Raw genomic sequence first — 19,388 nt, 5'->3', positions numbered from 1 at the left:
TCCAGCGTATTGTATGACTCTACGATTCTGTGATTTACGAAATGTCGGAGTAACCTTGGGGCCTGGGCCGCGGGGCTGCTGTGGCGGCGCTGTGGCGCCAGGGGGCACTGGCGGGGCGGGGGCGGCTGCGAGGAGGAGGAAGGGCAGCAGGAGGAGGGCGCGGTGGCGGCGGGGCTGCTGCGCTGTGCCCGTCCCTCCTCCTTCCTCTCGCACTGGCCGGTGCCTGGGCCTGTCTCGGGAAGCCACGACTGCCGTCTGTGTCTGATGGTCTCTGGGCACTTCCATGCCTTCCTACTGCTGGCACCACCCCTGCCCCGCCCGGCATGGCCTGGTGTCCCTGTGGGCTCAGGCACAGGTGATGAGTGACACTCTGAATCCCCGCAGTAGGCCTTGTCTTCCTCTCTGATCCTTCATGCAAAAATCGATACAAATGTTTATCCATGTCAGAATTTTTTTCGTAGCAGAGGGGTACCTGCAGGAAGGGTTTCCTGGCACGGGCCAGAACCACATGCTGTAAGAGAGGATGGCAGCAGGGTGGATTTTTTTCAGGGCCCCAGCCTTGTTTGGGGACCACAGATGTGGTGATGTACTAGGGCTTCAGGCTTGTGACTGGCATGTCACAGGGTAGCCCTTTGCTTTGTGTCATACATCAGAAAAGTCTTCCAGGCTGTGCCTGTTTCTCCCAAATCCCTTCTCCTACGACTTGTCCCAGGTTTACTGTGAAAAAGCAAAGAGAATAAATATGGATTAAATGAAAGCAGTTAAGCCACCACCTTCAGTAGCACTTCAAGTCTCTCCCCTTCCTGATGCTGCCACTTGCAAAGGTGATCTGGAGCTTTGCAGTCCCACTCCTCGGTCCCCACCTTGTTGTGAGCTTGAAGCTGGACCCCAGGCTGCTGCTGGAAGATGTCAGCTCTCTGCACACATCCTGGCAGGATGGCAAGGGAGGGAGCAGCTTCTGGCTCGGAAGGGTTGAATGACTGCTGTTTTCCTCTTCAGAGTGTAGGTGACCTCTGAAGAAAGAGTTTCTAGGACAAGCTGTTGTTATTGAAATGCAGAGTCAAAGTAGCCCGTGCTACTCTTTGGTGGGGCTGTCTGTCCCATTGAAGGTGCCATGGGATAATGGAGAGCCCTCTGCACAAGGGAGCTACCTGCAAAGGATGAGGGAGAATATGTCTTGGAAGATTGCCTTTCCTGACTGTTGAAACATCAGAAGTAGAATTGAAAAGGTTAAAGTAAACTACAGCTGCCTCGGGCACTTCTGTTATGTTTCTGTCACCCTGCAGGATAAGGAAAGAAATCATATATCCTGAGCAGAAATAAGATGAGGCTGAACTGCATGAGTAATTTCTCTTCAAGGCAAGTGACCTGGACTTGTTTGGCCTTGGTCTATACTGGGAGCAGGCCCTGAAGGCGCCTCACTTCCTGTATGGTGACGGTGTAACACAACTTCCCGAGAGCCTGCACCCGATGGGGCAGTGAGTGGGGCTTTCAGTATATGACAGGCCAACGTGGTCTGAATGGTCTGCAAAAGGGCAGAGAAGGAAGGGAAACCTATTTGTGTCTCAGAGCTGTACATTAAGGGAAAATGTGGCCTTTCTGGGGCAGAAAGCCAACCAAGTGTCTTTTTATTTGTTATTTCTTGTTATGAGCAAGCTGGGGGCTGTGGAACATTTTCAAGACTGGTCTCTGAGTTGCATTATTGCCTAACTCATGGAAAAGGAGTGCTGTAAATTTCCAAGCCCAGAACTCTGGTTTGTACTACGTTTTGCAGGGTTTTGTTTTGTTTTAAATAAAGGAAAATGCTTAATACAGAGCTGGGTTAGAGCAGCTACCCAGGGAACTGTGCTCATATTAGGCAGCCTAAGATGAGGCAAGGAAAACTGTGTGTTATTTCCTGACTCTCCCAGTGTTTCTATAAACTAATCTCTAAGTTTCTTGTGTTCCTTTTAGGTGATGCATACTGTGAGCTCTTACTCTGCATTTGGTTCAGGTCCCCTTTGTTTGACCTGAGCCCAGCCACTGAGTTTACAATCTGTTAGCATGTTTAGAGTACAGAATAATCTCTCTTCCAAGAACAGGCAGACTTTTCTTATAATATTTAGTGCTGTTTCACCTTGAAAAGACAGGAGTAAAGCCTAGACTGATGTGCTGGCAGAAGGCTTCTTGGCAGTATGGCCAACCTGGCAGACCTGGGCTGGGAGGTGAGTGTGTTTTACAGCAGTTCAGTGCAAATGCTACCATCCTGACACAGGGGAGAGGGGAGCAAGAGCAAGGAAAGAAAAGGTGACAACACCACAATGACCACTTGTCTGTCTTTTATTAAAACAGTTACAACTGGAAAAAAAGACTGTGGATGCCTTGTTGCTGTTCTTGTGTGAGGAAAATTATAGTGGTGGTGGAGTTGTGTTAAGATTATATACACCTTTCATTATACAAGGGCCACAAAGGTGACCTGGGACAGAGAGTGCCACATCTGAGAGTTAAACACCCTTCATCTAACAAAACAAACTGTATACACCTTGGAAAGTGGGCTCTGGGCTTCCCCCCATTTCCCTTGCCCTAGTATTTGATAATGTGAATTTGGAGTGCTGGGCCAGGTTTCTGTCACTGACTCTCAGAGGCACCTGGCAGATGAGTGGAGGGATCTGACACTAGATAACTTCACACAGGTGGCTTTCCCCTCTGTGCAAGGACTGAACCATGGCAGCTGTCATGCATCTCCAGCTCTGGCTATTTGCAGACACTCAGCAGCTTGCAGGGGTACTTACTCCACAAGCACTACCTTTCAGTCATTAGGATTCATGTATTTCTCTTCTCCTTCACCAATTCACTGTTCACTGAGTAAAAGGATTGTCTCTCTGACAGATACCACCATAGAAAACTCTCATGTAACTTTCAAATGAACCATCCCAAACCTTTTAACCTTTTGAGACTTTTCCCACTCTTTTCTTAAAACAACCTGTTAAACTAATGTGGTGCTCTCAGCATCTTTTTAGAGCTCAGCCGGCAGTGTTACAACCCTCTAACAAGTCCCACTAAGTCTGTGGCACTTCTGAGCATGGTTTTGAATGGAATCATAGGGATGCTCCAGGAGTCCACTAGCTACATCTCTTTGGTCCTTACCAGCAGCCTGCTTAGTGCATCCCTGCCTGGAATTTCCCCAAACTCAATTCTGCTGGAGCGCATTGGGCCACATTCTCTGCTCAGTGGGAACCCAATGTTTCTCTGAGCCAGCATCTGTGATGAAGCCTGGACAGTTTCACTGTATGGACTGACAGCTTTCTGGCCAGATGTGACTTTGCTTCAGCATCTACTGAACATCATTCCTGACAACTTCCACAACTCCTTGACCTCATGCTAAAACCAAGCCCTGCTCAAGTCCCTCTCAGCATGACTAGGAATTTGATTAGTTGCCTCATCCACACTGCCTCTAGGAAGGGGCATCAGCATTGACAGAATATTGTCAACTTTCACTAGGACTGAAACTCCTAGCTACTGAGCTACTCCCAGAGGACACTGAAGAACATTCATAGCCCTGTCACAGTGACAGTACTAAAATCCTTTATAGTAACTGTGTCTCTGTCAAATGCTAACTTTGGGGAAGGTATGAGAAAGAAACAATCACTGCAAAATTAATTCCAGAAAAAAGCAATCTTGGGTTTAAAATGTTACATATGCTGTCTGTCAGTGAATGCTGGACTTTGGACTCTGGGCTCCAGCTGCTGATTTTGGAGCCCAGCCTCAACAAGTAACAGATGTGGGCTGTGAGCTAGATCACAACAGACAACAGATGAGCAGAGTGAAGCAGCAGTGATTTCTGGAATGGAGGTGAAGGATTTTCCTTTGGATGAATGGTGGTGATGAACAGTGAATAATGGTGGGTTTTGTGCAAGTGTAAAGATTTTTAACTAATTCTTATGGAGCATTAGCTGCCCCAGTTGTCCAGTCATCCACACACATCAGCAGCTGACTGAAGAAAATAAAGCAACATTTCTCTTTTCCTGCTATTAAAAAAAAAAATTGAGTCAGGCCCTATACAGGTCAGCTAATTCATGGACAGGGAGAGTCTGGTGGTATTCAGTCCACTACACACCCAGCCAGTGAAGTCTCTGCCATCAGAAAAGGGCAAAAAGAAAACACAGCCCCTTCCCCCCCCCGCCTCAAAATGAGTATTGAACCCCATCATTACATACACATCCTGATCATATATTACAGAATATTTTCGGTTGCACATACACAAATATTTAGTTCCTCCATCTCCATCACCTTAAACAAATGTCTCTTCTGCAAACACAGCTGTGTCATGCTCCTCTGCAGTCACCTCTGCCAGAGGCTGGCTCCTGAGCCACTCCACCCTGCTCTGGAGGAGTTCCTTCTCCACTGCTTCCACCTCTGCTGTGGGACAGGGCTCGGTTTCATCGTTCTTGAAGTACTCCTTGATGGTGTTTCGGATGGAGTCAGGGAGGATGATGCGGATGGTGTGGCTGAATGTGTCAAAGCCCTTGCTCTGGGGTGGCGCCTGCGCCATTTCCACTGGTTGTCTCTCCAGCTCCGTGGGAGCAGAGGCATTTTGGGGGCTCTCTCTGTGCTCAGCCTGCAGGGATGGGACTGTTGGTTTATGGTGGTAGCTCCTGGAGATGGACTGCAGGACAAGGGGGGTGTTCTGCCCATAGAAAACTGTCTGGGGGATGTGGACTCTCACAGTCTGCAAGCTCTTGGACAGGCTCTGCTCACTGCTGCTGCTGGGTGAGTCTCTGCTGCTGGTGTTTGTCACAGATCTCTCCTCTTCTCCCACTTGAGACCCCCAAGAGCTTTCTTTATTTGGGGCCACATAAAAAGTTATCTTGGTGCGCTTCAGGCTTTCCTGGCTCAGAGGGCAGTCATCAATGCCTTTGATTTCTATGTTCTTCACTGTCTTCTCCCTGTGCTGCTGGTGGCTGACCTGTGGGGATGTCTTGCTGGATGGGCTGGCAGCTAGGAACTCAGGGTGTTGTTCAAACTCTTTGGTACAATCCTGGCTCCTGAGCCCTGGGCCAGGGCACCCTGAACAGCTCAGCTGTCTCTCCTCTTCTTCCCAATCAATGTCAGTGAATGGGCTTCCCATGGCAGATGTGCTCACACATGGAAAACTTTTCTGCTCTCCAGAGCAATGACTGTTCTCTCCAGCCTTGGGTTCATCCTCCTGAAAACTGTCCAGATTGCACAGATGTAAAGGCACGGGAGATGTGAAGGATTTGTGCCACTCTTTTTGGGACCTTTTGGTAGCCGTGGGAGACACAGCATGAAGCCTGGCAGAAGTGCCAAACATGAATGGCAGGGATGAGACATCTGTGGGACTAATTGCTGATGACTCTGAGCAGTAGGAGAAAGCACTGTCTAAGGAGCTGAGTGAGGAGGCAGAAGGGGAGGTGGTGGTAGAGGACAGGCTGGAGAAGCTGGACCTGTTGGACAGGCTGGACTTCTGAAGGCTGAGCTGCTTCACCCTGGAGGTGGTCTGAGGTGATTGCCACAAGTTCTGCCTGGCCATATTAACCCCAGGGCTTAGGCCTTCATCAATCAGCTTCTGGCTCTCCATCTGCAGCTGCCTGAGCCTGTGGATGTAGTCTATGTGGCTGCTCATGATGGTGGCATCGCAGCTGGACTGGCGGGCCACTGGCTCATGGCTCTGTGCAGGCAGCTGGGAGCTGAGGCAGACGCTGGGCTCTGAGGAGCACCGGTCCCTGGCTGGGCTGAGCGAGCATATGGAACCGAGGGAACAGAAGGAGCCATCCTCCTCCAGGAGCTCATAGCTGTCTGCACTGGCATTGGTCCGGGCTTTGCTTTGGTAGCAGGCTGTGATCTCACTGAACAAGTCCCAGTCTTCCTGATCCTCATCAAGTAACAAGCTGCTGGGTGGTTCAAACATGGCATCTGTTTCAGATTCCAGGTGGTGCTTTGGCCCTTCTGGATCACAAATGGAAAACTCCAGCTCATCAGAGGAATCATCATGCTGAGCCAAGCCTATGTCTGGGGCAGAGGACACAAATTCATTTGTTGCCATATAAAAAGTACCTCACAACTAAAACAGGGAAATTATATCAAGCCCATGGAAAAACAAAGATGATCCATTATTCTCACAGGCAATAATAAAAAAATTCTGGCTGGCTTGATGACCTAAGTGTTCACCACTGGCCTGTATTCACAGGATAGATAACAGAGACAACTCTCCATACAAACCACGTGGTTTAGCTTTACAGAACTAACCTGGAAAATAAAAAGACTGCTGGGACATGGCAGTGCTATGGCTACACTAAATTCTTGCAATGGCTAGGGTAGGTTTAACAGCAGCCACAGAGAAAAACAGCAATCCCTGGGGACACACTGGCGGTTCTGTACCTCAGCCTTCTGCTTTGCTATCTCTTCCTGCCTATGCTTGAAAACACAACTGGTTTTCAGTGCTTTTCCTTAGAAGAAACATGAAGGTAAAGCAAACTCTTTTGTCTGAGGACTTTACCTATTAGAAGATTTTAAATATTTCTGGAAGATTTGCTACCACCAACTTACCCAGAGATTCTGCTGAGTTTTTGGACTTCTTTTTGTCAGGTCTTTGGAACAAGGAAGCAATATCACCCCCAAAAATCTCTCCCGAGTTTTCAATCAGAAACTGCACTAACAAGGCCACCTGGCAAAGACAGGAATTCACAGATTCAGTTTCATGAAAGTAGAGCCAGCCATTTACAGCAAGTAAAATCATACCCAGATTGTTCTCATTTTTTTTCAAAGGTGTAATTTCCTCAAGAAGCTGTTAATAATGTGGCAGTGCATCTGTATGAACACCTGAGGCAAGAATATGAACTATGTGAACTGGTACTGTGAGCCAGGTATAGCACATTCTGCAATTTTCCTCACTATTGCTTACACCTCAGAAGCTACAAGCAAGCATTCCTCCTTTCTGGTGCACTGTCATGCTCATTGCTTACTTTGTCCCAGCTGAGGTGGTAGTGTCCAACTTCAGCTGCTCCAATTTTCTTGTGCTTGCTTGACCGTATAGGCAGTTCATCTGGTAAAGCAACCACCACTTCCCTGTTCACCCTGGACAGTCTGAGGAGCTAAACCTCTCCTGGCACGGGCACAACTGCACAGGGGAAAGGATGGGGCCTGGATGCCACTCAGCCAGCACTGTCACTGGCCCTATGCCTTCCTTAGACAACAAAAGGCAGTGCCCATAAAAAGCAGTGAAAGGGGAACACAGAGGTGAGGCCAAACCTACGGAAGATTACCTTCTTTGTGGACCGGCTCTCCTCTTCAGGCCCAGTGGGACTTGGTAGCCACAGCATATTGGGTGCTATGCAAAGAGCCAGGTTAAAGGCATTCATCTGATTCACTCTGGAATTCTGCTCAATATGATGGAGGACTCCAAAGAGGTGTCTGAGTAAGATGAGGTTGGCCTCTGGAAGCTGGTTGACTAGACTGTTCAGGGGGTGGCAACACAGGAAAACAGTGCTGTTCACAAACATCTGCTCTTTGAATACCAGAAGTTACATCCTAAAGCTTTGCTCCCTTCTGCCCCTTTGTACCCAGCCTGAGACATCCCCATTTGATAATAAGGTGAGTCTGTGTCACTCCCCTCTACCAACTCGTGTGAGAGCCACAACTCTGCATCCATATTGCCCACCTGCTCTGGTCACAGAGCTAGAGGGACAAAGGACTTGGGTTCAGAGCACATGGGAGGGAACCCACAATGCCTTGAAAAAACAGGGACTGCCCAGAGGAGACAGGAGACAGCTCCAGGCCAGCAGTGCGCCAGACCACGCCACTGCCGTGTCCTGTGCTATGGAGACCATGGAGAAAGAAGGCCCAGGCTAAACAGTAAGGTTCAAAAACTGAGCTGAGCTGTGGTTGAATATACTGGATATCCAACAGGAGGCTGATAAACTGTTCTTGCTCGCGGCAGCAGTTTCAAGGCAGTAAAGCTGTTTTCAAGGTCCTGGTCACCACCTTGACAGGGCTGTTTATTCTAACTGCCAATATGATGATCAGCCTCATTTTGTGTACATAAGAATAAAGTTACTGTCATTGAAGATCTAATTCTGCTACCATTGATGCACTCCTGGTGCCTGAATTATTGTGCTTTTTCAGTTTACTTGTTCTGGTAATTTGAACTAATCATCAAAAAAGAATTTTTTAATGACTTTTCTGGGGTCAGAAATGTTAATGATGTTCAAAACAGACCCTTGAAAAGAAAATTTTCTGATCAGTGACAATGGCAATCAGCAATAGCTCCTCCACTGTGGCCTGGAGCATTTCCAGTAGTATCCCAGAAAATGAAGGCTATTCTTAGGGTCATATGCTCCCCCTTTTCCCACCAAAAGAAACTTTTACAAAGGCTTTTACAAACCTTTTTATAGCTTCAATCTTATGTGCCCGATTTTCTTTGTCCACAGCTTCCATCCACAGTCCGTGCATGTCTGAGGATAGAACACTGTCAGGTATATTTCGGAGAAAATCCTGAATTAAATATATATATGTAGAGCAGTCTGGTCAGTTTTGAATTCCTGGTTTCAGTTTCACAATGCATATAGTCACTGTTATTCATATAAAGCACAAGATAAAACAAGACATGACACAAACATGTTTATTCTCCCCTCCCACGCCCACCAAGCTGTCCTCCTCAGACTGTTCCATGGCAGCACTGCAGGATGAACAGGCAGTCCTCCTGTTTTGCCCCTTCTCCAGAGTAGGACTGACCTCCACTCCAGCAGAGGACTCAGCCCTGAGGCTCCGCACAGATCTCTCTGAAACATTTCCCAGCTAGGAGGACTGCTGGTTTTTCTCAGGGGACCATTCAACAACTCAGTGTATGTCTTGTGTTGGAAAGTGCCTGAATTTCAGGCCAGCAAGAACAAGGGGATGTTTTTTGGATACTTTGGTGCTTAAATTATTCTGACCAGATTTAATTGCCAGTGCAAAATATAGGCTTTTCCTTACTGAAACATGGGGCTTATCACAGGCTTCACCCCCCACCCACAACCCCTCTTGCTTGGATTTAGCAGCTGCTTTCCTTTGTGCCTGCTGGTTGATCAGAGGGTGAAGGCTTGGGGTCCAGAGAGCACAGGTCAGCTCCTTTGACCTGTTTTTGGGGGTTGCAGAGCATCTGCCCTCAAATGGTACGAGTCCTCCCAAACCTTCTGCAGCCTCTTCTCTGCATTCAGAAATGACAGAGAACATCTGTGCTGCTGCCACCAAAGGGTTTTATGTATATGTCAGTGCAGCATCTCTCAGGTTATTTGGCACTGTACAGACATCATGGCTATCTTGCAGGTGGACATCACTGTATTTCCTGCTGGAGGTGGTTTGGTACAGGGAGGTGCCAAATGAAGCCCCATCCTGAGGGGCTGCACATGTCTGCATGTAAAAACCAGCATCACTGTGTTGGGCAGATACCTCTGTGTACACAGACACCCCAAGCCATCAGGTGAAAACGTTCCTTGCTGGAAAATGCTTTCTGTTCCCCTGAAATCCTCCCTACCCATAAAGACTCATTGCTTCTTTAAAGAAGGAAGGTACCACTAGCCCAGACAGCTGAGTTACTTGGCCAAACATACCGTGATGACTGCTGCAGCCACAAAGACTGACTCTCCATCTACCCGAACATCATCTCCAGAGTTCAGCTTCTCTTTCAATTCCTTGCAAGTCTTGGCATTGGCAGAACGTCTGAAAATGCCCCTAGTAGAGGGACCTTCATGGTACAAGAGGAGCAGCATATCCTAGGAGAAAACCCAGTTGTACTTAAGAGCCTAACACTTTACCCTCTTGTTTGTGTATATTACACATCATGTCTCTAATGTAATTAGCATAAGACCAAGTCAGTAACGGGAAGAAAACAATACAAGAGATTTATCCTGATCTAATCAGGGACAAGAACCTGACAGCCAAGTTGCAGATACAGTTCATGTGGGCATGCTTATCCTGTGACAAGTGTGAGCCCAGGGGACTCTTGCAGGGAGTGAGGTCTAGGCTATGTAGCATGGCAGGATCCACTGACATTGCCCTTGTCAGCTGGAGATGACCTGGTTGGAGACACCCATTGAAACAGGACAGACATCTGTGAATGAAGTGATAGGGATTACCCAGGAGAGGGTTGTTCCCAACCTTGTTACTGAGCTGAATCTGAATCACAAGTAAACAGTGGTCCTCTTCCTCATTCAGTCCTCATAAATATGGCAAGTGGCTTTAAATTTTGGGCTAAACACATCAAGTTTATGTCAAGACAAGCAGTCCAGGATGCTGCTTACCATGATTGGCTTGGGAAGGATTCCGTCAGGACAGACAGAAGACAGGGACAGGCCGAAGAGCTTCCTTGGTGTGGTAGGGGACTGTGAAGGAGGGCTGCCTGTGGGGGTGCTGGTGCTGCGGCGCAGGGCCCAGTCAATCAAGGACTTCTTCCTCTTGGTGTGTTTCTGCAGTGACTCTGAAAGAAAACACAGACTTTCATTACAGGCCTGTCTGTCTTCCTGCTGGCCAGTGAGTGATCTAGAGTGGAGGCAGAGTTCCCAGCAAAACAAGGACTTTCTACCCTCACCTGTTTATTAACTGCACTCTTAATGGGGATAGTTAGACAACATATGGCAGTGAAACCACTTGTTCACCTCTCAACCATCAGCAAAACTCTCAATCATCATTCTTCAGGGAATCTTGCTTTCTCTGCAGTGTAAGAATTTCTTCACTCTTGTGACCAGTGACAGGACTTGAAAAAATGGCATGAAGCTGAGTCAGGGAGGTTTAGGTTAGATCTCAGGGAAAGGTTCTTCACCCAGAGGGTGGTTGAATACTGGAACAGGCTCTCCAGGGAAGTGGTCACAGCATCAAGGCTGTCTGGCTTCACTAAGCGCTCAGGCAGAGGGTTTTTGGGGTGTCCTGTCCAGGGCCAGGACTTGATGATACTGATGGTTCTCTTCCAACTCAGCATTTTTCTATGATTCTATTACAATGACTTGCAGTTGAAGACTAATGAAAGACTGAAAGCTAAGTCTGAACATTTGCTCAGAGAAATTTCATCTCTCTGCAATCTCCTCCTCTTTACATTACATTCAGGTAAGAGAGCAACTCTGGGATACGTGTGTGATGCCAGGAAGAGTTCAGCACTGCACTGGAGAGCAATAAAGTCTCTCTCTGCCTATATCACACTCCTGCAGCCCCTACCTCTCCTCAGCTGCATCGGAGCTTGGAGTCTGGGTTTCAGGACAAACTGACACTGTTTTTCCTTTGGGAGCTGAGTAAGGAAGGAAGCCTCTGTCCCATCAGCCAGGAGAGTGTTATTGTTGGTTCTTTGTTGCTGGTCAGCAGAGTCCCGGAGACAGCTCAAGGCGATGCTGAAGGGATGCTCGTGCCCTGTTGAGCAGAGTTGTGTAAAGAGCAAGCAAAGATGCAGAGCTATGCTAAAAACTCCTACTGTTGGAAAATTCCAGCACTGATGATCACCATGATGAACGCTTAGCATTTAACAGACAAAATTCAGTGGTTTATTTTAAACTGTTTCTTCTATTTCTGAAATAATTGCCTACAGATCTGTAGCACTCTTCTCCATTGTTATTGTCCTCAAGTCCCCCATATACACACCTACTCTCCCTCAAGCCTGAGGAGTTTCTAAAACCTAAACACAAATTGTTAAAAAATAAAGTTTACAAATAAACAGCCTGCAAAGGCATTGACGCTAGTGGCCCACATGTGAGGTCAGTTTAGTACTGGATTAAGGTAGCAGTTCAGAAGATAACAACCCATTTGCAACGAACTGGGTTTTCAATATGATGCAACATTTTGTGTGGAAAGCAGTCTCATTATTTGTGAACTGAAATGCAATGAAAAATAAGTAAGTACCAAAAAAGTAGGATAAACATGTTAGCTTCCTAACTAGAGGCTTGTAAGTCACCAATAGGCCATCTAAAAATTCTGCTTCTTTCAGTTGCTGAAGTGCTTTCCTCTAGATCTAACACACTCTTGCTGAATGACTGCAGCAATTTGTTTGGTTCTGAGAGAGCCCAAAGGCAAAGGGCTTGGGAAGTGCCAGGAGATGCTCTGACAGACATCAGTGGGCACCTCTATCACAGACAGAAAAGGTGGGATGAGGCTGCCCCTGACTGTGAGGAGATAACTGCCTGCTCTGCCTGTGAGGAGATAACTGCAAAGCTGAGCAGGACAGTATGACCAGCCTTCCAAGCCTGTAGCCCTGCAAGCTCATACCAGCAGCCAGAGGGATTGAATCAGGCTTTGAGGCATGTCCTACCCCTGCTTCCTATCTGCTGCAAAGAAGGTACTTCTTAGGCCAGCCTAAAGATCTCCTATTTACTTGGAGCATCTGCTGAAAAGTGTGATGGGCTCCCACCCAGAAATGCCCAGATTTGCATGGAAAATGGAGGTAAGTGTGAAGTCTTTCAAAGATGTCACCATGCTTTGATTAAATGTGGATGCTGAGACCATAAAAGCCAAGTGACATCTCAGAGCAGCTTGATGTCACACCTCCCATCAGCAACAATGTCCCTACCATTGCTTTTTAAGTGAAGAGTGCAATGTTTGTGATGTTTCTCTGCCACACACCCTAGTATCATTTATCACTTGTCCCTCTGGTGCCAGAATTAAGTACCAAAATGATGCTCAATATGGGAGGGCTCTTACCAATGAGAGGGTAAGCAGGCTCATCTTTTCCTGAGACCACCCAGAGGTGGTGTTCACTGGTCCTGCCCTGTTGGATAAGGAACAGAGAAGAGAAAAATGTTAGTTGAGAGGGGCCAGAGTGAGGGTCCATGAGGTTGCCCTCCACTCAGAAAGCAAAAGACAGCAAATCTAGGCTTGTCCACACCCACACTGTCCTGTAAACCAGATGTTGCCAGCCAGCATCTTTAGCTAAGATCTGGCAACTGCCACTTACAGGGAGCCCAAGCTGTAGAAGGGTCTTCTTCATCACACTCTCTGCAGTTTCCACATTGGACACATTGACTGCAGTAGTCTAGAAAGGCAAACAGAGAAAATACAGGAAGCTAATACAAAGGTGAGAAGTTTGGTTGTTGTTTCTTGTAGCTTGAAAATCTGGGGAAAATGTCACATCTCTGTCTAATGACTGCCTTTACTAAATGTTGATGGTTGGATGAGCTGTATGAATTTGAACTACACCAGAAAGGATGATGGCTATACAACATGAAAGCTATTCTCCACTACTTCTTCTGTCATGGGTCTATTATACCATCCAAAGATTTAATCCAGCCGAAATCACAGGAGGTGGATGGTGCTCAAATGCTGTATTTGATCCCATCAGTGTTTGACTGATTACAGTGCCACTGTCACTCAAAAAAGTGAATATTGAACATGGTAATGCTCATCAACCATGAGTGTCCAGGGTCACTCTTTGAGGGAAGAATACCCAGGAGGCAAATGTGGCCCACCAAGCTCGGCACAAAGCCAAGAAATGTATGCTAGGCTGGGACATATTCCAGTAAATTAGTTCAGGACAACACACCAGTGACTCCGTGATCAATATTCTCAACTCATAGCACTGGAAATAGGAATTGACTGGGCACTCAGCCACAAACTGTCATGAATTTTGAAGTGAAGCAAAAAGAAAAGAGAAAAGAAGTCAGAGGGGAAGAATAATCTTAAGAATTCAGTGCTCTTTGGTAAGGGTGTGGCTACCTCCTCATTTTTCAAACCCTCCAAATGGGCTTCCAGTGGGAAGGATGCAGATACCCAGATGCACACCCTCTAAATCTTTTTAGGTGGGACTTGAATTTAAAACTGGAATACCAGCACAGCCCTGCCTTCCCTCCCCTACTCCACAGACCCCTGTGTACTCCTGATCTGATGAGCAGGTTCTTTGCCTTACTTACGGAAGAACAGTTGTCATCATCCAGCACAAAGATCTGAAGGGTCAGATTCTTCAGATACTCATTTTGTTTTACCTCATTGATATGCCTGAAAATCAAAGAAAAGGGGAAGGCATATAATTTCCCAACCAAATTTGAGAAGGACCCTAAAATTTGGATGGGACATCCTCCTTGGCACTGTAATAAATACAGATTAATGATGACATATATGAATGTAATGTTCATAGTGCAGTCACACACTCTTACTGACTTCTTTATCCACCTGGAGCCCAAAGACTAACACACCCCCCACATGCAGTACTTCAGTGCAGATAGATGTGTCCTGCATAGTACCTTCCAGTGTTCCCTCAGGATCACTACTGTTCTCCATAAATCATAAGATTTCTTCCCCTCTTTGTTCCTATATAAGCACTTTTGTCTGGGTGTTAGTGGAAGCAACATACAAAACATAAAAGGAAAAAGAAAGAACTGTAGCCTCTAGATCCAATGTAATAAAAATTTTAGTTCAAATCAAAAAACATCTGAAGAATCAGTAACACTTTGGACAGTTCCACAGTGATTAGCAAAGTCAACCTCCAACTCCAAAGGAAAAAGGATGCTCCAACAATATTATCTTCTGATGGACCCCTTTTTTCCCAACAACACCAATTTTGCACTCTCCCAGGGGCATCTAGATTCAGATTTCAAAGGTGGATTTTTCAAACAGTACTTAGATACTTAACATGCTGAAAATCAGAGCACAATTTGACATGCAAATTTCTCTAAGGCCTGTAGAGGAACCACCCAGGAGGATGAAAGGAGGATCACTTACCACAGTAACGCTGACAGCCATCGTTCCTTCACATCAGCTGAGCTGAAGACAAAAAGGGAGGCAGATCATCAAATAAGTGCTGAATGGGTAACAGCCTTCTGAAACTCTACCCAATTTCATTTATACGGCTGTAAGTCAAAGTTGTTTCCTGCAAAGCCCTGGAACAAAAGCACAGTCCTTCCCTTCTTCTGTTCTATTTTAACAAATAATAAAAATAATAGTAACAAAAAAATCCCAGCAACAAACTGGACCACGTTTCCTGTCATACTGGTGAGTGTTCAGATAAGGGACAAATCCCTTTCTGTGAAGTTGGAGTTATTTCACCTCGTTATTTTTGCAGTGACCTCTAATTGCTATTTTCTTTCTCCTAGTATTTCCTTCCCAATGTCTGCCATTCCTAGAAACTTTTGCTGCCAGCACAGGTTACCCAGGTTTCAAGGTAAGCAAATGGAAAAGGAAATGGGTCCTTTAGCCTCAGTCATTGTTTCACTTGACACATGGGAGACCTGAGTAGCTACTGGGATGCAGAAGGAGGTCTGATGTCTGATAAGATACCTGAAGGTGACAACATAGTTGGTGATAGGCCAGCCGATGACAAATGAGTTCTCGGGACTCATCTTTTTCTCTGTCACTTCGCTGAGACAGGTGCCAGTCCACACTTCACTCAGATGCACTTGCTTTTTCAGCTTCAGGCTGGAGGAGGATCTACAATGGAAATTATTAATTCCTTAGGCCAGAGACCAACATCTAGACCTCCAGAGTCTGATCATGCACCCTTCCAGTCTTGCAGTGACAGCTCTTAATCTATACGCGGCAGAAGGAGTCAGACGGACAATCAGTTTTGTCCTTCTACCTCTTGCCCTCATGATGTATCTTCAAGCAACTTAATAAGGGAAAGGGCAAAACTGATTACACAACCTTTCCCTTCAGACAAATGGAGTGAAACACTAATACCAAGAAGAATTTGTAAAAGTGGAAGGGGGAAATGCCACATTTTAGATTCACATTTCTAAAGAAGCATTGTTTTGGAGGCTGCTAGGTGCTCCACAAATAGATCAGAGTCTCATAGAATCACAGAATCTCAGGTACCCACATGATCATTGAGTCCAACACCTGGCTCTGCACAGGACAGCCCCAGAAATCCCACCATGTGCTGAGCCTAGCTTCAACAGCACCTACTTGGGAAAAGGAATGAGTGGGAATTCCTCTTACTTGGACTTGGCAATGACCAGCATATCACTGAACAAAATCATATGTCTTTCCTGGGTCTGCAGGCCCACGGTTAGCTGTACTCGCTCATCCAGGATGAAGGTGGAGCCTGGGCTGCTGAACACGCCACTTGGCAGCCCATTGTCTGAATGGGAGGAGGAAAGAATAGTTTCCCTGGAGGAATAAGAAAAATCACAAGACTTGTCAGAAGCTTTTCATAGAAGGGTTTGTGATTGGACACAGGCATCTGTTTTGGAGGAGCCTGATAGCCCCGTGCTTCTCCCAGCCCCTACTGCTCTCTATTATGACCCACATTCGCCTAACTCTGCACAATTAACTTTACCAGCCTCCGACAGATGGACAATTGCCTAAATGCCCACACCAAATCTTGTGATGTTAAGCTGCTGAAATAGTAGTTTGTGAGTAATTTCTCACTCAGGTAAAAGACTTACTTCCTGCACATGTGTGTGAGCTACGACTTGAACATGGAAAGCTCCTGGCGTGGCTCAGCTGGGCGTGGGGGGCACTGCCCTTACTGCGCATGTTTTCCATCCAAACGGAACAATTTGTCAGCACAAGAGTTACAGCATAAAGAAAATGAACTGCATGTACTCCTCTAATTCCAGACATCTGATTCTGGCTTGCCTGGCTGCCATCCAGCTTGTTGTTTCCACTGGGATTCATGCAGGTGCTCACCATTTCCAAAAAACCCTGAGGGTTTTTGCATGTTGACTGCAGTCAACAATGGGGACTGAACCAGACCCTCTCCCTATACTGTCCTCAGCTGGAAGAGCTCTGCCAAGCACAATCTCCTCGCTTGTACCTCAGCACCCCCACTGACAACCTCCTGAGCACTGCTCCGGGCTCAGGTCAGCTGGCACACAACAGCTCCCACAGCCATTTCTGGGTCTCAGCCTGTGGGATGTGCTGCGTGAACATGGAAGAGTTCGTGTTCGTGTTCACACAGTGTATTCATGTACCTCACCCTGATTTAATTAGATTTAATTAGTGAACCTAGCCTTAGATTGACACAGAAAAAAACTCACAGAGATCCTCCTGTCTCTACACACAGACAAAAATGTGTATCTTGCTTGCAGGCAAGAATACTTGCCTTCCCTTCACCCCTCAGCAATTCTGCTCTACCCTCTACTGCTCTACTCTCTACTGCTCTACTCTCTAGTCTGAGGGCACTCTACACAAACAAAAAACCATACGAGCTGTAAGTGTAGTATTTTTGACATTGTTGGTCTTAACTCAGTTTCCACTGGCCTCATAACTGAACTCATTTGATTTCCACAGGAGTGAGGTTAAAATGAGCCAGTAGTTGCTTTACTAAAATCATCCCCCAGTCACAGGATCACCTGCACTCTGGCAAACAGAAATTACCTCTTTCCTCCTCACCTCTCCACAGCCACCAAGTGAATCCTTGGCTTATGCAGCTGTGGGGTAACAAGTGAGAAGCTAAATAACCTTCAGATATGGTATTAAAAGGTCTCCTTGTCCATCAGCTGAGCAATGGGAGCCACGGGATCTTATAATCCCAGCAGTGGATTTCCTAAAGATGGAAGATTACCCAGCTTTATAAACACAATGGCAGGATAGCAAAAAAATCTCACTGATGCTCTGGTGGCCTAAGCAAAGATGGCATTGGACCAGCTCCCTCCATAGCAATACATCACAAGAAACATTTAAAGCTTTCCTCCCTCACAAGGATGTTCTCCAGCCAAATAAAGTCAAGAATTTGTTTCTCTTCCTCACTTTTTTTTCCCCTAGTGCAATTTAGAGTGGGTGGGAGGAAGGACAAAGAAGTCACATAACTTTGTCAAATGACAACCAAATGAAAATCAGTCCTGCCCTTTATATTAAATGATCCAGTCTCCACTGACCCCCCCCCCCAACTTGTTCCAGAGAAGCAGGATGTACTGTGCATCGATCACCAATGGTATGATACAAAAGGGATATTCTTCGGGAGGGCTGGTCCAGATCAAAATGTCAATCAATTCAGCTTTATCATCTCTTTCTTACAAAGAAAAAAAAAATCAAACTAAAAAAATCCCTCAGGAAATGTTATTTACAAGACTGCTATCAGAGCAAGGCAGAAAGGACCATGGTATCCCCTTATTTGTCTCTAGCAGCGACACAGTGCTGCAGGAGGAAGAGGGGATGAGGTCAAGGAGGACTCAGCTCCCACTGTTGGAACTGAGGTGCTCAGCACAGGGCTAAGTAAGCACACTTAGAGTTTCAGCAGAAGATGTATATCTGGCATGTGGCTCCCTGACTGCTGACATTCCCAGTGCTTCACACTGCAGGAGCAAAGCATCAGCAGAGACTTGATGGAGATGCAGGCAAGGAAGGCAGCTTTCCACTACCCCAGCTGGTTGTAAGGGAAAGCTGCTGTCCTCTGACAGGGACATGGCTGTCCTGGAGCATGTCTGGGTCTGGCGGTTCTTCCAACAAACATCCTGAGCTGATGCCATCCTGCACAGGGCTATCAGGGCCTGGGCATGCCTCCCACCACTCCCTCCACCTCCAGAAGCAGCTCCAGCCCCCTAACCTGCCCAGGTATACCTGTAGCTGAGCCAGAGGCAATTCTCAGGGCCGTCCCTCCCCCTGACAGTCCAGCAGATGGAGCAAGGGCTGCAGAGGGCTCTGGCAGTGAGTAAGCTGGGGGTGGCTGCACAGGGAAATGATGAGGTGGAACGCCAGGATGCTTCTCAGGGGTGCTAAGTGCAGCTCATGTCCTGCAACCCACCACGTCTGTCTGGTGCCTTGTCCCTCTCCACCTGCCCCTGCCTGCCCCTGCTGCAGGACCAAATTGCCCTCAACATTGTTAAATGAATTTGAAAACCAGTTTGATTTCAGTCTGTATAGGCAGAAAGATGGAAACAGGAGTCAGAAAGGTATTTCCTCTACCTGGAATGGGACTTTGATTTGCCAAGGGCTTTGGTAATGGCAGATGAGGTAGATCGTCTTCTTTGGACGATGGGCTTCATCTTCTGCAAGACAAAAAGATATTCAAGTTAGCCTGGCCACCTTGGAAACAGACCCGCTGCTCATTGCACTCCACAAATTTTCTTTTTGTCTAGCTAATAGTCATGAAACCTCAGCACTGAAAGTCATGATCTGTGCTGTCAGACACCTCCCTCCCCTTCCTGATCATTAAAACACTGCTCAACTCTCACATTTATGTTTTCACAGCCAAATCTCAAAGTAATTATATGAATAAACAGAGGAAAAAACCCAAAGTATGAAGTTCAAGAAAAGCTTCCAAACATTCATACCATGGAATAGTTTGTTAGGGAAAGGTATAGAAATACAATTTAAAACTGGACCAGAAAAAGATATGAAGAGCATGTAATACTCTAGGGAGTTGTACTTTATCAGCTGGAGGAATGGATGAGGCTCCTTAGTAGATTTTTCTCTCATTTCATTTTCCATGACTCACAGGTTCAGCAAACAGGCTGTTACTAGGCCCCTCTCCAGGCAGCCTAACCTCAAGACATTTGTGTCCT

The 19,388-nt window shown here is 46.6% G+C and overlaps 1 protein-coding gene across 1 annotated transcript in view; it reads right to left on the bottom strand.

Moving 5' to 3' along the window:
- Positions 1–131: 131 nt before the first annotated feature.
- LOC138110363 (rho GTPase-activating protein 20-like) overlaps positions 132–19,388 on the bottom strand; it is a 32,960-nt gene continuing 13,703 nt past the window's right edge. Inside the window, exons 2-15 of the mRNA XM_069015130.1 lie at positions 18,790–18,872; positions 15,880–16,050; positions 15,223–15,372; positions 14,668–14,709; positions 13,860–13,944; positions 12,908–12,985; positions 12,655–12,721; positions 11,185–11,373; positions 10,278–10,453; positions 9,588–9,749; positions 8,381–8,490; positions 7,263–7,452; positions 6,547–6,664; positions 132–6,009 (exon numbers count right to left, since the gene is read on the bottom strand). Coding sequence (XP_068871231.1) covers positions 4,271–6,009; positions 6,547–6,664; positions 7,263–7,452; positions 8,381–8,490; positions 9,588–9,749; positions 10,278–10,453; positions 11,185–11,373; positions 12,655–12,721; positions 12,908–12,985; positions 13,860–13,944; positions 14,668–14,709; positions 15,223–15,372; positions 15,880–16,050; positions 18,790–18,869 — 3,357 coding nt within the window. The 5' untranslated portion in view covers positions 18,870–18,872 and the 3' untranslated portion in view covers positions 132–4,270. The remainder of the gene's footprint in view (positions 6,010–6,546; positions 6,665–7,262; positions 7,453–8,380; positions 8,491–9,587; positions 9,750–10,277; positions 10,454–11,184; positions 11,374–12,654; positions 12,722–12,907; positions 12,986–13,859; positions 13,945–14,667; positions 14,710–15,222; positions 15,373–15,879; positions 16,051–18,789; positions 18,873–19,388) is intronic.

Source organism: Aphelocoma coerulescens, chromosome 4A (assembly GCF_041296385.1).
Source record: "Aphelocoma coerulescens isolate FSJ_1873_10779 chromosome 4A, UR_Acoe_1.0, whole genome shotgun sequence".
Classification (NCBI taxonomy): Eukaryota; Metazoa; Chordata; class Aves; order Passeriformes; family Corvidae; genus Aphelocoma; species Aphelocoma coerulescens.
This window is presented reverse-complemented; position numbering and strand designations above follow the sequence as displayed.